Source organism: Poromitra crassiceps, assembly GCF_964638095.1.
Source record: "Poromitra crassiceps genome assembly, chromosome: 19".
Taxonomy (NCBI): domain Eukaryota; kingdom Metazoa; phylum Chordata; class Actinopteri; order Beryciformes; family Melamphaidae; genus Poromitra; species Poromitra crassiceps.
Window position 1 is genome coordinate 12,073,716 of NC_139646.1, and position 12,800 is coordinate 12,086,515.

Consider the following 12,800-nt stretch of genomic DNA (forward strand, 5'->3'; position numbering starts at 1 on the left):
CGTTGATATTAGTTGTGGTACGTACGTTGTATTCCTTAATCCTCATGTGTTGTTGTGAGAATATGTTTTCGCTGTAGCGGCTTAGAGCTCGATCGTCATCGACACTACATTCTATGCATTATTGTGTTTATAAAGTAAGATGTTTTTTAATGTTTTAGTTTTGACCGTGATGTGGTGTCTGCAGTTAATTCCCCCCCCGTAAAAAGATTGGATGCTGCAAGCAACAAATCTCACACACATCATCCATTTAATTATTACTATATACAGTATATTGACCACTTGTACTTGTACAGGTAAGCTACCGTTTACGACAGGTGCTATTGCTGAAATGGGTGGTAGCATTATGGAAGAATTTCTGAATGTATATGTCATGTATCTATTAGCCTATGTGATGGGTTGTGTTTGGTTCAGAGACTAAGCTATATAAAGCGCCTACTCTTTTCCTATAAAGCATGGTTTACTTGTAAGTCCTTTGTGCGGTTGATATTGTATGGAGGTGGAGTAAGAATGTGATTATTTCCCCTCCATTTTAGATCCAGGTAGACACATTATTAGAAGTAGATTGATACATTATTAGAGGTATCAGCCGACCAGATCTGAACTTTGATTTTCAGTCCCACAGATGATACAGCAGCTCACAGCTATAATCCAACAGCACTTAACATCCCCAGAAACCTCTAACAACATTGATTTATCTCTCTTGCTTGTTCTCTCACTCCCACACTCTGGATTTGTGGGTCTCCTGTCATCTTGCTGCTGCATCTCATTTGTACACACACTATATCCGTCTGACCATTTGGTTGGCATAGCAACAAGAATAAACCAGATTTTTTTTTTCTCATACCCTGATGGTTAAATTCTGGCTGTATTGCATAATGGGACGTGTATGAAGTTGGATCAAGGCCGTCCTGTTACACAGCAACTTTTAAAAATATTGAAGGCTACTGAAGGCTCGTTGTCTCAGTTCTGTCTGTTTACAGTGCTTGGGTCCAAAAGTAACAACTGTCTTGAATGAAAAAAATATACAGCCTGAATCAGAATTCAAAATGTTTTAAATACAAGAGAGTAATGACCGCCAATGTTACATCCAATTGTCCTCAGTGCACTTGCGATATTGTTTCATTATAATTTCAATTATTTTCATTCTGTCTTGTCATATTTTCTTCATCTGGTTGTACAAGCCTTCCTAGTAAGCACTTTATCACTCCATGGATTGGGGAACGGCTATACTGAATGACTTCAGAAAGTCATTTATGTACAGTTTGTAAGAAAGAGGGCTACAGTATTGAACATGGCACATGACTTAATTGTTGCTTAATGTATAATGTGATCTCTTATCTAAACCATTAGATGGGGGTATTTTACCAATATGTTGTAAACTATACCCAGCAGAGTTAACAGCATCGCTATTTTGTAATATAGGAAAACAATGTAAATATGTTGAACGGTGTTAATATACTCTAATTTCTCTGTACCCTGTTGCACGTGTAAGAGTGTATATGATTGTGAGGTACAATAAATTTTATTCAGGTTTTTCCAACTTTGATAAAGGTGTTGGGTTTGCTTTAGCTCAATCAACAGTGCACCACATTTACAGGACACTGGGAAAGTGATCATCATGAGGAGTATGACTCGGAGATGGGGACTTGCGACTTGCACTTAAGTCGCACACACAGTGACTTGAGACTTGACTAGAGACTCATCCTCACACACAGTGACTTGAGACTTGACTAGAGACTCATCCTCACACACAGTGACTTGAGACTTGACTAGAGACTCGTCCTCAAAGACTTTAGACTCGACTTGGACTCGAGTTTTGGGACTCGTGAACAATCGATTTTATTAAGGAAATGTCTACTAATAATCTCAACTAATCAATGCCGATACTGTATTCTAATAGATAAGGTCGGGGTGAGGATAATACAGTACATACTTTAAATTCCTTAGTTTTAGCTCTGCAGTGTTCGAAGCAGACATCCAGCAGAACGCTCATCCATGAGAGACTTGGACTTGAGACTTGACTTGGACTCTAGCTCAAAAACGCGAGACTTGTGAGCATCTCTGGTATGACTCTGAGTGTGTCTCTATCAAGGAAACCAGAACAAGTCATGAAATCAATTCAGGAAGCTGAGACGCAGTCCACCCATCAGCTGCTGCACATAGTTTTTGTTTTGGACCTTATAGATTATTAGGCTTTTCCCAGCCAGTAGACCAGATGCAGAGAACAGCAGAGTCCTGTCACAGTCCTCACTACAGCCTGCGCTCCATGTGTCATCAAAGCTGACTTTACATTGTTAAAGAGTCCCACCCTAGCTGTGTGGGGCAGCTTATGATAGTGGGTGTGCTGTTAATATCCCATTCTTAAGCCATATATTTTCAGTCGACTTGTCTGTCACAAAGTCGGTACACTTGTATGGAGTTTTATTTATTTTCACACAGGAAAATGGTTGACTCACCCTCTATGTACTTTTTGTGAGATATAGATACAGCATGCTGCTGTGAGGAGGACTGGGCCTTGTTAGGATTTGGGCTTATTTTAAGGTTCCCGTGGGTACCAGAGCAATGTTCCTATGGAAAGAACGGCACATAACAATGGAGCATGTTGCTACCATATGGAAATCATTAGAAGTACTGTAGGGTATTTCCTGACTGATTTTGCTTGGTTTTCTACACTAGACAAGACAAGGCCTAATTATAGAGAAAATGAGCTTCAGTCAGTTGCGGATGGTATGCCATTTCAATGAATGTGCTTACATACCGTATTTATCAAAAATCAGTAATCTTTGCAATACGTATTATTGTGCCACTGGGTGGACATTGTGTCCACGTTTATGTCAGTATTATGCTTGTTTTGGCTGTGTTAGTCCATATGGTATGAAATTTGCCCCCCGTCCCCATGTCATGATGAGGCCTTTTTTATATGCTTTATAATGGGTATTTTTTGTTAAATCTGACACTGCACAAATAATCCAAATGGATCAATGTTGCTGCCAATCTTATCAGGCTCTGATAACGATGAAGGAATGAATGAATAAATATATAAATAGGCTAAATAAATAAATAAATAAATCATTATTATATTGGAAATTATTTCCTGTTTTGTGTCTTTTTCCCCCACTATAAAACAGCATGAACAAACCAGCATTTAAAATTCTGAAAATAAAAACTTTGTATCTATGATGAGGACTGAAGTTGTTTAAGCCTCTGATTTTTGTCAAAACATTAGCGTTAAGAAGACTGGCTTCTGATAGAGTAATCTATTACTGTCAAATCAGGGGAAATTAATGTTAAGTGTACATTGCCCTCTGTTGGATAGATATTAACATTGCTGTTCCATTTTGATTATGAACTACTTGTAGTTCTGTATTTGGCCAAAAGAGAGCACTGCAGTATGAATGATGATGAGTGTTATGCAATGTGCATCTCTATCAAATCTAAAATGTGATTTACAAACAAGTTCATATTACAATATAGAATGAAAGGTTTCCATGGCCTGTCTGTCTGTCTGTCTGTCTGTCTGTCTGTCTGTCTGTCTGTCTGTCTGTCTGTCTGTCTAAGTTCCTGCCATTCTGTGGTGTGGCAGTGATGCAGAGGTGCAAGCAGCAGTGGAAAGCAGGCGAGCTATAAATAGATCCTTGTGTTTCTGACAAAAGGATGTCACCCACTTGTAGGCTACCATAATACTAAACCCTAATGTTCTACTATAAATAGTCAGTAGGCCAGTATGAATATAATTACATTTTCTATGACATGAGTCATGACTAATAATAGCACTGTGCAAAATGTGTTCTAAACACAAGTGCAAACACTTAGCCTACACACACTTTGCTCATCATAAGTTCATCATTAAAGTCAGACTTTATGTGATGATCCGAAATGCTGGCTAGGGAGAGAGAGAGATAAAAAGTCAAGAAATGTGAACAGTGAACACACAAGCACACGTATACGTAAGCATAAGTATGATCAAATAAAAGGGAAACACTAGAAACAATCCCATGTGGGACTGTTTTGTAAATACCAGCGCTGTGCATCGATGTCACACAGCTCTTACTCATTTCTAGCCAAAAGTCAGTATGAAAGTCAACAATACAGAAGTAGGCCTATTGTGTAGTTACTTTGAAAACACAGGGACATCAAAGGTTTTCCTTTCATTTGACAGTATGGGACATTTCGAAATATGATCTCTTTTCATTAGAATTTGAGCAATAGCATATTAAGCCCAAGCCAACAACTTGTGGTAGCATGGTGCCTCTCTGAGCTGCTGCAGTAGTGTCAACTCAACTAAAGGTCACTGAGATGTGGGCAAATGCAAATGTGATACATCTCAGCAAACATGTGACCACCAGAGAGTTGGATTTGAATTGATCTATAACCCACCAATGTTCTCATCAACAATTATGCTACTGAAAACACACACACACACACACACACACACACACACACACACACACACACACACACACACAGTCACACACACACACACACACACACACACACACACGCACGCACGCACGCACGCACGCACGCACACACACACACACACACACACACACACACACACACACACACACACACACACACACACACACACACACACACACACACACACACACACACACACACAGGAGGAGGAGTAAAACAAAATTCCATCAAATGAAGAACAACAACCCACAGTTCTTTCCTTAAAAAAACTAAGGAACTAAGTAAATCGGACGGACAAACCCGGACAAACCCGTCTTTATTGTCACATGACAACCCAACACACACATGGTGCTAGCTACACCCCCCCCCCCCCCCCCCCCCAGACAAAGCTTGGAAAAAGGCACCCCCGTCGCTCAATTCCTGGGTGCCTATGGAATCATGATTGTTATTTAATCCCATAGACACTCAACAATTGGCCCAAGATAGCCTGATATTGCTGTTTGACATATGTCTGCAGACATTTATTTGCTTCTGACTCTGAGAAAGTGGGAAAAACAGTCAAAATTCCACAAAACTACTGTATCTCTGAACTTTTTAACCAGATCACACACATTAATGCTATTCTATGTGATCTCCTCTAATGTAATAACTAATATAATATTTGTTCACTTCCATTCACTGAGCCTCCCCTGAAACTGCTTGGAGCCCCCCTGGGGAGGGAGAGAGAGAGAGAGAGAGAGAGAGAGAGAGAGAGAGAGAGAGAGAGAGTACATTGCAGGTTGACATGTTGACATTAATTAAGGGACTTGACCCACGCATGCACGCACACATGCACGCACACATGCACGCACGCACGCACACACACACACACACACACACACACACACACACACACACACACACACACACACACACACACACACACACACACACACACACACACACACACACACACACACACACACCATTTGTGGAACCCATATTCTGACTGTATGAGAGTGTATGAGTCAGCCCTGAGGTGTGAAACCTCTTCACTCCGTGTGGTTCACTGGGGAAAGTTTGTCAACAATGACACTGAACCTCAAGCATTGTCATTTTTCTGCTGTTGCGGTCTTCTGCAGCCTGCACTGCTTCAAAATCTTACACTTTATAGCAATCTTTTAATATTTTTTACAAATATTCCTATAGGGCCTTTTGGTATCTATAGTAGGCTACAGGTAGACCAGTCGCTCTCAACATCGGGTTCAGGGGCTACCAGGGCAGGGGTCCCTTGAAGGGGTTCCAAGAGGTCCCCAGCAACTGAAGAAAATGGTTAAACTTCACCATTATTTAATTTACAAAAAGTTAACACAATTAGAGAATGTATATAATTACTAGGTTTGATCATAGTTTCACTGTTCTCTCTACATACAATACAGATAGGCATAGTCCTGGCATTCTGGATCAAATCTGATCTATAGGCATATTCTCAGATTTGGGTTTAATAGACATCTCATCAAATGCGAGTCGTCCGTGGCTCTATACTAATGTGGACTAAATTAGGGGTCCTGGACCTTGATATGAAAAAGGTTGAGAATCACTGACTGACCTTTGTGGTATTTGCTATCTCTATGGTATCACTAATGTTTCTTATCAAATTGAGTATGTGGGCAATGTTTGTTTGTTTGTTTCAAGTTCTGTGTCCGGCCACACACACACAAGGAGGCATTGTGACAAGACTGGTCAGGGATGTCACACACACACACACACACACACACACACACACACACACACACACACACACACACACACACACACACACACACACACACACACGGATGATGTCATCAGGGATATCATAATGGGGCACACACACACACACAAGGGGGCATTGTGACATCATCACTGATGTAATAACATTTAGTGAGTAACACACACATCCCCTATAGTTTTGCTGTGACATTTGTATAATCGAACAAAATATTGCAGAATGAACTATAGGCTAATTTTCATTGGAAACAGACAGGATAGAAGGGGTTGTTTGATCATTTTGATCACACTTGATGGGGCTAATTTGAGACTCATGGAAAATAATTATAGGTTATTTTGCATCATCAGTCGCAGCAACTCACAATAGACCCTTCTCACGGGGGCCATTTTGTGTCGAAAAGGCAGAATAAACACAGGTGCAAGCAAAACACTAATGAGGGTTTCCAACTTCCATGATTGGAATGTGGAAACCCTCATTAGTGTTTTGCGCGCACCTGTGTTTATTCTGCCTTTTCGACACAAAATGGCCCCCGTGAGAAGGGTCTATTGTGCCATCTTGCACAGTATCTATAGCAATCAAAATTCAATTGTAGGCTACCTGCATATCCGAAAATGCTTTGTTTATACCCACCCCTCTTGCATATCCGAAAATGCTTAAGATAATAAATAAATAAGATAATAATAATAATGCGTGGGTGGGGTGAGTTTAGGTGGGTTTGCCCCCCACCATGCATTTCATTCATGCTTTTTTAGTAACGTTTTAGTAGCTTCATCATCATGATGCCTGCCTCCTCCTGGCTGCCAGCTGACGTAGACATGTGGCCAGGCCGTGACGCGCTCGCTTTTATTTTGCGCGACTGTGCGACAGCTGCGCTACGGAGGGAGGGAGGACACATACAGCGCGTTAAATGTTGTGTGGTCGGGGTTTGTTTCTCGTTAAAGTGGTTTTATGCTCAACTGAACATACGGACGACATAACCCGGAGATCACAGATTGGCACGGTTGACTCATATCTGCTAGCGTGGCTTTTTACACGTCTCGTCTCGGTATTGAAATCGCACCTGCCGCGGTGGATCATGGACAACAAAGACTGATTCCGCTGCGCGGTGCAGTAGGACGCCGACCTGCGAACCCAAAATAACCAGATGTATTTAAAAGCCTTCGAGGCTGGTGCGTACTGGGTAGCGCGCATCGTAGCGCACTAGCAGGTTGACGTGCGCATGTTTGGTGTTTGACAACCTTCGCAACTTCGCAAGCCGATCCGAGCTTGGCAGGTTGGACCGTTTAATTTGAGCAACATCCACTCGCGCGTCGTCTTTTCGCTTGGACATCACAGTGTAAAGTAATTAAGCAACGAAGATCGTCCAGGAACATCAGGCCTCCATCGACGCTACAATAATATAGGCCTGTAGCGCACAGCACAGCGTCCAGCTGGACGCGTTTGGTGGTCGCCGTCAACTATCGTGCGTATTCAATGCGCCCTTAACAAATTGACGAGAATATGTGGGTCAATCCCGAAGATGTGTTGCTGGCCGGTGCGTTATGGATAACCGAGAGAGCCAATCCCTATTTCATCCTCCAGAAGCGGAAGGGCCATGGGGATGGAGGCGGAGGACTAGCGGGTGAGTACCGTCCACTGCTGCATACATATGGATGAAAATATAATGCTGTCATACGCAGCTCAGATCGTCTCCCTGCACATGATATAGATTCAAACACGAGTGATGCTGACGAGGCAGCGGAGGGAGGTGGATAGTGACAGGGCCTTGAATGACATAATGTCAAGATGATGGCACATTGGGACAGTGAGCTGATGGTGACCATCAGGAAACACACAGTGCGAGCATAGGCGAATTATATGACATGACGGGCCCCCTGGGCCTGGATGCATAAAGCCCCCCCCCCCCCCTCACAACACACATCCGCACGATTAAGGCCAGAATAACATACATTCACCTGCATCTCAACAGGATTTACAGCACAGCCACCTGAACACTCAAAGCCAACAGCACAATAACAATAAATAATATTGGTCTGTATCTCAATATGTAGGCTCCAAAATTAACTTTTTTTTCTCCACCAGCCAAATGGCTAGTCAATGTTCAAATTTTACTAGCCACTCAATAGATTACCATTGTTTTTTGCTGGTGAGTGAATCAAGTCAATTAAAGCCAAAAGCACAATAACCCTCCAATTGACCATAAATGTATGGAACATTTTGTAAAAAATAAAGGGTTGGGGGCCTAAGGCATCATTTGGTCCCAGGCCGGGGCAAGATATGCATTGGCCCTGTGAAGAGGCTTTGGGTTATGGGCCCCCTGAGCTACTGGGGCCCACTAGGCCCGTTCGGTAATACATCCCTGGCGAGGATCACATGATGAATCAGCAATCACTTTGGCTGATTCAGGTGGCCTTTTGTCTGAATGTGCCTTTAGGTGAAGAAGTCCTCTAAAGTTATTTTGTTTGCTGCTTTTATTGATTCAGTCTTGTGAGCCTGGTTTAAAGCAGGCTAAACCTTTGAGCCACAAAAGTACTTCCAGTGGAACTGATTGATTGATGGATATTCAATTGATCCAAATTTCACAATGAAATGAGCATTAAGCTACATGTCTGCAGAATCCCTCTAGAGATTAGGCCTATACGAGGGATCAGCTGAGCAGCATTTTGGTAAACAAAACTATCGTCGTCACTGGGTGGCAACGACTATGGAACCCTATGGAGCCTGAGCTTTGGGAGGCTTGAGTGTCTGACTCTAGCCGGCTGACCCTGTTTACATTTTAAAAACTGCGACAGTTCACACAACTTTAACACGACGTGCATATATTATACATCAAACTCTTGAGCTAATTCTGCTCTCACTCAGAATGTCAAAATATAAGCGATGTGATGTATAGTTTTTGAGATATTAACGTTTGTTTGGCACAACTCATACTAGTTAACTGCCGCGGGGCTCCGCATTTCTGGGTGGCAAGTGACGTCACGCTGATTCGTCCTATTGGATTCCCACATAAAACATGATAAGCTGGCTTGCATTCTGCCTGCAAGGGAACCAAGGTGCAACAAAACAACAGCAGCAGGAGTACATGTGCAGTTTCTAATGTTTGTGGCACTGAGTCAACAACGATGCATATATCCATCTACTGTAGGAGGGACCAGTTTGTTGCTTGCTCATGCTGAATCATTGCCCTTCCTGTTTTACTCTCCTCCCCTCTTCTTGCTTATTGCATCCAAAATGGGTCAAGCAGTAGGAGGTGCTGGTCAGGGAAAACAATAGACTCAGGATCACGGTTGGCGCCTCATCCGACTGTGATATTTTGGCTCAGACTGAGTCAGGGAGGTTTGTCTGCCGGTGTTTTAATATATATAGAAATAAAAGGGAGTAAGTGGGTTCTGTCTGTTTCTCTGTCTCTCTATCATTTTTGTTACACCTTTTTCTTCACATTGTGAGATCTGTGATCTTTATCTTTATCTTTATTGTTTATTTGAGCAGGGACAGTACACAATAAACATATTGCACCAGAGATAGCTAAGAGCTAATTTGCATCTGTAGTCCCTGGGCGCACAGAGTCCTGTGCGCACATAGTACATATCAAATGCAGAAATAAAAGAAAATCCTAGTGTCTAAACAATCAATATACATGGTACAAAAAAATGATAATACTTACTATTAGTAATATATAACACAGTAAAATATAACACATAGGTAGATAGCAATCCCCTAAGATCACATAGTGATGAGGAGATGATCAGAAATAAATACACAATGTCAGAACAACAACAACGTGCCTATAGGTGGCCACAGGACTGACCCTCTCTCAGCCACTTCTTGACAGAGGACTTAAAACCTTTGAAAGTACTGCAGCCTTTAATGACTGCTGGCAGGGTGTTCCACAGCCCGCCCACTTTGACTGTGAATGCAGATTGACTGAATTTCGTGGATCTAAATGGCACGCAACAGTCTCCTCTAGTGGAGGCTCTTGTAGTTCTCACACTGGTGTTACGGTTTGTCACAAATTTGTTGAATTGCGACTAGTGATGATTTTGGTCAGTAGTGATGTCACTCGAGCACTCGATGATGTCATCAGTGATGGTCACTCGAGCAATTGTGATGTGACCTCATCAGTGATGTCACTCGAGTGCTCGATGATGTCATCAGTGATGGTCACATCACCTATGATGACGTCATCAGTAATGCGAAGTTGAGCAATTGTGCACTGAGTGATGTCACTCGAGCACTCCATGATGTGATCAGTGATGGTCACTTGAGCAATTGTGACGTCATCAGTGAGCGATGTCATCAGTGATGCGAGGTTGAGTAATTGTGCGTTGCGATGCGTGTGCAGGGTGGGCGAGGCTGCACAGCGGGCAAGCCTAGGGATCGACCGTGCAACTGTGCGCCATCGGCTCTTACCAGGAAGGATTTATTACATCACTGATGACATCACAATTGCTCGAGTGACATCCCTAATGACATGACAATTGCTCGAGTGACATCACTGATGATGACATCACAATTGCCCAATTGACATCACTGATGACATCACAATTGCTCAAGTGACATCGCTGATGACATCACAATCGTGACTGACACCGCCACAGACACCACTTAGCCAATTTGAACTGTGTTGAAAAGCTTTGAGGAAATGGATTCATGCTTGTAGACTGCAAACATCCATGACAACCATGACAGTTGTAATTGTTAAAGGAATTAATGATGCATTGGTTTTGGTGTTGGACTAAAACAGGATATTTTAGACTGGAGGAGACTTAGTAAGCTTATGATGTTTCTACACTGGTTGCAAATATAATGTAGTTACTGTAGTTTCTTTTTTTATGATTTGGTTCTTGATACAACGGCACATGAGCTCCACAGCCTTTGTTTCTCTCTGAGGACGTGACTGTAGCGACACAAAGTGTGCTGAGTGGTGCCAGTGGATGATGTCATTGTTGAACGCTCTTGTGCTGTGTGCCAGTTGGCACCGGGATCCTGGGGACACTGGCACTGTCCAGAAATGGTTCTTCCAGCGGAGACCCCCACACACCAGCACTCCTATGGGGTTTATAGGAGGGAGGACATTTAATGGAGCCAAGCTCAAATTAGCATATTTCATTCACTGGGGTTCAAGCTGTCGCCTACAGTTGGAGCTAGCAGAGAGATGGGGTGGAGTGATTTCCTTTCTTTTTCTTTCACATTTAACTGTCACACAGCTCCACCAGACAGTAACTCCAATTTCCAGACAGGTTTTCTCTATTATTTCTCCAGTGGTTCCTTACTAGCGTCAAGAGGCTGCATGCCATCATGCACACAGATGCACACAGATGGACAGCTGCAAAACTGTTATGCTGCTGGAGAGAAGCTGAGAAATTATCACGTTTGGAGAGGCTGAAAGATGCGAAGGATGATGTGCCACCGCCACCGTTTTCAAACACATCGCAAATGGAGGCAGTGTGTGCAACCATAACAAAGTCACAGAGAAAGCCCCTCTGCCAGACTGCCAAACCACTCTTCTGCTGCCTCGAGCGTTGTGGCCTCATTCATCTGAACAAAACCTACAGCAGATTCACCTAGGGCCGGTCGTCTCAATGAAGAGTCTAGTTTTCCTTGCGTTTGAGACTTCTTTCAGGCTGATCCTAAATGTCACTGTAGGGGTTCATGATGAATGGCAGAGCATATCAGTGTAAAAATGTTAGACCTTCAAAGAGCAGTTGTAGAATAGAGCATTTAAAACACATCTCTTCTTTAACAATACTGTTTAGAGTAGACTTCAGCAAACTGCAAATAGACCTGCAGCCTAGGATGCTGTTCCTGTTCAGTTATATGCACTGTGCCTGTCATCTGCATTACCTGAAGTACTGAACTTGATACGCTACTTGTAGAGGGGCACTGGCAGTTATACCGGTAGTCTTATCTTTTGGCTGTTTGCACAGATAAAGATACAACAGTTGGAGTCCTGGCCTGGTGTCCATCGTCGTTTTAAAGCGGACCTGAATAGGCATCAAGGTTTTTGATTTTAGAGAGGAAGAAAACATACATGACAAAACTCAACAAACAACATAAACCCATGATTAGGGCATCATGGAATTCTGCCCACAGCATGACACCATTGTTGTAGTCATTGTGTAATCTGACATTTCACAACTCGACTGTTAGTTTATAGGCACATACAGTACATACTGACTTGACCCTGTTTCTAGGTCAATTTGTATGAATCACAAGTCATACAGTTGGACATAACTGCAGCCTCCTCATTGTAGGCTACACAGTTATGTTCCCCTTTTACCATTTGCGTCTCATGTCAATTGACTAGAACAGAGGTTTTCAAAGTGGGAGGCGGGCCTCCCCAGGGGGGCTCCAAGGAGTTTCAGGGGAGGATCGGTGAGTGGAAGTGGAAAAAAATATTCCATTACTTTTTAAGGATCTCATAGAATAGCCTAAATGTGTGTCATTATTTGGTTATACAGTAGTTTGGGGGAATTTGACGGTTTTTCCCACTGTCAGTGTCAGAACAAATAAAAGCCTTCAGACAGCAGACCTTTGTAGTCTGAACAGGCTCAAATACCATATTCATGATCACATAGGCATCCAGGAATTGAGCGAGGGGGCTCCTTTTTCCAAGCTTTGTCTGTGG

General features: G+C 42.7%; 1 protein-coding gene across 1 annotated transcript in view; it reads left to right on the forward strand.

Annotated features, from left to right (window-relative positions):
• The first annotated feature begins 7,648 nt into the window (after positions 1-7,648).
• The window catches only part of tbc1d9 (TBC1 domain family, member 9 (with GRAM domain)), a 35,907-nt gene continuing 30,755 nt past the window's right edge, over positions 7,649-12,800 (forward strand). The window contains exon 1 of the mRNA XM_083655524.1: positions 7,649-7,793. Within this exon, the coding sequence (XP_083511650.1) occupies positions 7,673-7,793 (121 nt within the window). The 5' untranslated portion in view covers positions 7,649-7,672. The remainder of the gene's footprint in view (positions 7,794-12,800) is intronic.